The sequence below is a fragment of the Chanos chanos genome, chromosome 13 (assembly GCF_902362185.1).
Source record: "Chanos chanos chromosome 13, fChaCha1.1, whole genome shotgun sequence".
In the NCBI taxonomy this organism is placed as follows: domain Eukaryota; kingdom Metazoa; phylum Chordata; class Actinopteri; order Gonorynchiformes; family Chanidae; genus Chanos; species Chanos chanos.
In genome coordinates this window covers 5,355,248-5,360,000 of record NC_044507.1, presented here as the reverse complement: position 1 = coordinate 5,360,000, position 4,753 = coordinate 5,355,248, and the positions used below count along the sequence as shown (strand labels likewise).

The window sequence follows — 4,753 nt, the reverse complement described above, 5'->3', positions numbered from 1 at the left end:
GCCAACGGAAGACTTTACTTAAAATGAAGACCAAAATACAAGTGCAAACTAATAACAAAACCAATAACAAAAAGGCGCAGTGTGACTGTTGTGCAAACTAACACAAACAACGATAGACAAAGTACAAGGCAAACACTAGGACTTAAATAGAAGGAGAACTGAACAGGGCAAAACAGGATTGGGTGAAATTAACAAGGTAATAATGAGACAAACGGGAACAGGTGAGGGGCGGAGACAGACAGAGAACAGGAGCACAAAGACATGTCAAACAAAAGTCCAAAATGGCGGTGCAGGTTGTGACAGCTATAAATTCTTATGGGTGCTTTTTGGAATGAATGAAATATGAAATCAAAAGGGCCGCTATTATGAAAGGCAAATTATTAGCAAACATAAAGAGAGACAAAGAAATTTAAATTATTAAAACAATTTTAGATCTGCAAATGAAAAATTGTGGAAATTTAACTTCAAGATGTACTGAATATGAATAACCTACAGATCCGGTTAGAAAAGATTTATGAGGAGAAAACCAGGGGTGCCTTTATTAGATCGAGATGCAAATGAATTGAACAAGGTGTGAAAAACACAAGAAAACTGGGGGGGAGGGGGTTAGAAAAGAGAAATGCTGAATTTGCAACAATAAGTAAATTGATAGTTAATCTTAACATATAGCTCTATTTGATCAAAAATTATATTCTTCAACCCCTGCAGCTTGTTATACTGAGTCTTTCTTAGACAATATTATGCTGGATGCAAACAAAATAGATGATGAATTTAGAGGCCAAGGGAATTCTATAAAACTTTTACCTGAAAACTTGCTCCTTTCTTACTAGCCAGGGTGAGGGTGAGCTTCCTACTAAATTTTTTCCTTTAATTTTGGCTAAAACACTAAAACAACGGTTAAACCAATTAATGGATGAAGAGCAATCTAGTTTATGCAGAAGAGACATATTATTTATTTGATGCTGGATATGATAGATTATAATAATCTAATACCTGATGAAAGTTTTATTTTGTTTACTGAGTTTTACACGGCTTCTGACAAAATCGAACATGAGTTTATTTTTAAAGCCATTTCTTTTTTTGCTAGGGAAAATATTTTCAAAATGTAGTTCAGACAATATATAACAGCTGTTCCATCTCTGTGAAGTTAATGTATGGTACCTCAGGAAGATTTAACATTTATCATGTTAATAGATAAGGTCTCCATTTTTGTTTTTGTTAGTTACCCAAATAATGGCCACTCATGTTAAAAAAAATCACCCTTCCAAGGAATAAATGCAGTGGGGAAGGATTTCAAAATTTGTCAATTATAAGATGATACTGCAACCACAACAATCCCTGTGACCCTAGCTAATATAAGCAACTTGGAAAATGAATGAATGAATGAATGATTATTATTATTGCTACTACTACTATTATTAGTAGTAGTAGTAGTAGTAGTGGTAGTAGATTTACGTTTTTGATCCACCTATGTTGATATGATATTCTTTATATTCTTAAGCCAGGGTGAATAACACTCTTATCTGATTAAATATGTCTCCTTAATGATTAATAGCACTGTATTGGGATTGATACAGCACATATCTGAGTAGAGAGGTACAGCAGCACCCAACAACCTGAGACAGCTTCCCTTTTTGTGTGTTTAAGACACAGCAAAGATCTTCCTATGCTTAATGAAGTATTAACACTTTTGTTTTCAGTATGGTAAGATTTAAGCATGGTAAATTATCTTTACAAGAAATAACACCAAAAAGTAGTCTGATGGTCATTTAAACAAGCTCATCTTTATTGATAAAGAAGAGGAAACTGAATACATGGCTTTAAGAGCTTTAGTTAGCGGCGACGGTCTGGTCGATCCACGAACGGAGCTTGGTGGCGCGGGCGTACACTGCAGGGATTTTGGTAGAGCAGGTGCTTCTTCCCCAGGACACGATACCAACCAAAGTCCAGGCACCAGATTTCTGACACACCAGAGGACCACCAGAGTCACCCTGAAACAGAGAATCAAACACAGATCAGAGTGGATATGTGCATTCTCTCTCTCTCTCTCTCTCTCTCTCCCTCTCACACATTCATACAAACACGTACAAACACGTTTCTTTTTTTTTTTACATTTACAAATTAGTCATTTAGTAATGAAGTCCGTGCCAAGCAATACTCAATAGTCTTTTTTTTAGCATTGTCATACTGTAACAAGTAGAGTAAATGTTATGTATGTTTTGTGTTTCAGCAGTAGCTTCCATAAATCTGTTGTGTTTTCATGTTTTGATCTAACGTAGTACCATGCAAGTGTCAGCACCAGCAGCTCCAGCACAGATCATAGCATCAGAGATCTGGTCTCTCCAATAACGCTGACACTCTGTGTTGGTCAGCAGAGGCAGGACAGTCTGCTGCAGGATGGTAGCACCCTCAGGGACTGAAAATAAAGACAGAGACAAAGAAAGAAAGACAGAAAGAAAGAAAAAGAGAGAAAGAAAGAAAGAAAGAGAGGGAGAACTATGATATTGCAGGATCGAGATTTCTGTTTAGGAATGTCAGACAAGGCTTGGATAATAGTTCCTCCACCTGTAGTGCAAACTGAGAACTGAGTACAGAAAATACTACACTAAACATACTGGATGTGAAAAAGAACAAATAAAAACCTCATTATATTGACTTCTATATGTAAGAGACACAACAATTCAACTGAAATCTCATGAGAATGTTGAAATTACCGTTGTGTTTTGTCCGACCCCAACCGCTGGTCACACACTTCAGTCCAGCAGGGAAGTTGTCATAGGTTCCAGCCAGACACACAGGAGACACACGGGTGTTGAGCTGGGCAGGAGAGGCCAGTTTGATCAGAGCAACGTCATTGTTCAGAGTAGAGGTGTCAAAAGAGGGATGCTGGAAGACCTGTGTACCAGAGAAAGAGAGAGCGAGAGAAAGAGAGCGAATGTAGGAGAATGCTTCTTTTCTTTTCTTTCTTTTACTTTTTTTCTTCCATATGATTTCTTTTCATTGCTGATAATTAAAGCTTTCATTAAAAACAACACCTTTTAGTTGAATTACACCTTTGTTTTTCTAGTTATTTAAACCAGACTGCTTAAAATCAAATGTCATAAACTCAATGTTTCAAAGTAGCCAGAAATATGAGAAGGCTAGGACAAACCCTGTCAATTGTCATGGTCTGGATGCTCTCATTGTGGGAAGCACGGTTGTGCTCTCCCAGGATCACACGATCAGATGTCCTACAGCAGAGATCATGAGAGTTGTTATGTCAAGCAAAGGAAATGTGATCATCAAAAAATCATGGAAAAAAATCTGATATTTATCATTCTAATCTATCCATACTTGACTTGACAGTGAGCAGCAGTCACAACCCAGAACTGGTTGATCACGGAGCCACCACAGAAGTGGTGACCAGTGTAATCCTATTGAAAGGAGAAATCAGTACAATTCTGTTTCATTATATTCCCCAAGGAGAAAATTGAAATGAACATACAAATCAAGTCCTTAACAACTTTGAAACAGTAGAGGATTGTTTGAAAACAAACACTGGTGACATAATTTGAATTGTATGACAGATCTGCCATACAGAGGAAAATGTGTTTTTCTATAGCAAACATGCTGCTATTCCTGGTAACAGAGTTGGGCTCAATCTAGCAAATTAATTAGATTCTAATCATTGTAAATACTTTTCTAAGACGGCTATTCACTCCCAAATGTCAATTCATTCTCAAACTGACTGAACTGAAAAGAGAAGGGCTCATGCATCGTTTCATGTGTCTATCTACTGCTCAACACTAGCTTGCCTATTTAATGTTGATGAACATATTTGAGTGAATGGTATAAGTGCTTGGAGGGAGAACTGACAGTGGATTATCTCACCTGCAGAGACACCTGCCAGGGCCAGGAGTGGGGCACAGCATCCTCACCGTTCACAATCCTTGAATAGCCAGTGACAACTGGCTGGATGGCAGGGACACCACAACCTAGACACACACACACACACACACACACACACACAGAATACCAGCATGATTTCTACACAGTTCAGTTGTGAGGATTAAAAAAGTCCTTCTCAGCTTTGTGCTCATTTGCAGAGTTAAAAAGCCAAAATGGGATAAATCTTTTCCTGAGTCATATATTTTACTTACCCACCAAAACTAACCTGTACTGTATCATCTTCAAATTCTGCCGGATGACAACACATTACAATGATCTAAATTCACACTTAGAACTAATACTTTCTTAGAACAGGAGAAGACCAAAGGTAGAGTATGAACAAGGTACCGTATGTTGTGCTCACAAGAACAAGGCAAGACAGGATCCAGAGAAGAGCCATGTTTTCAGCTTGATTCTGTAGGGTGGATTTGGGGTTTTTATAAGGATTCAGATCAGTGTGTGTGTGTGTGTGAACAAATCTGATGAAGCCATGCCAAGTTTATTCTAACCTCACCTGTTCAGTGTAAGATAACCAAACATTTTTCACATGCCACATGTTTATGAGGAAGTGGATGAACAGTGATGGCACATTGTAGTTTGACAGTTCTTTATCTCTTTTTATTATTTTCTGAAATACAAAACATGAATCCCCATATCTGTTTATAACTGATGTATAACTATCATTTATGTTGTAAAGCTCTTAAATTGAAATTGATGCTTTTGATGAGAAGAGCAAATACCAAAGCTTTGTAAACATGTTTAATTTTTTTTAGAGATTTTTTAGTCGTAATGTCAGTCACACCATATATTATCTCAAGTACAACCT

The 4,753-nt window shown here is 37.3% G+C and overlaps 1 protein-coding gene across 2 annotated transcripts; it reads right to left on the bottom strand.

Annotated features, from left to right (window-relative positions):
- Positions 1-1,829: 1,829 nt before the first annotated feature.
- On the bottom strand, positions 1,830-4,327 carry LOC115826320 (chymotrypsin A-like). Of its 2 annotated transcripts, none has more exons than XM_030790103.1 (7): positions 4,276-4,327; positions 3,871-3,974; positions 3,328-3,413; positions 3,152-3,227; positions 2,715-2,895; positions 2,283-2,416; positions 1,830-1,991 (listed from the first exon to the last, which is right to left on the bottom strand). In XM_030790103.1, the coding sequence occupies exons 1-7, from the start codon at positions 4,325-4,327 to the stop codon at positions 1,830-1,832; spliced, it is 795 nt and encodes a 264-aa protein (XP_030645963.1). The 2 variants fall into 2 exon arrangements, with proteins under 2 accessions (XP_030645963.1, XP_030645965.1); XM_030790105.1 differs by having other exon boundaries at positions 3,152-3,230; positions 3,334-3,413.
- Between the last annotated feature and the right edge of the window lie 426 nt (positions 4,328-4,753).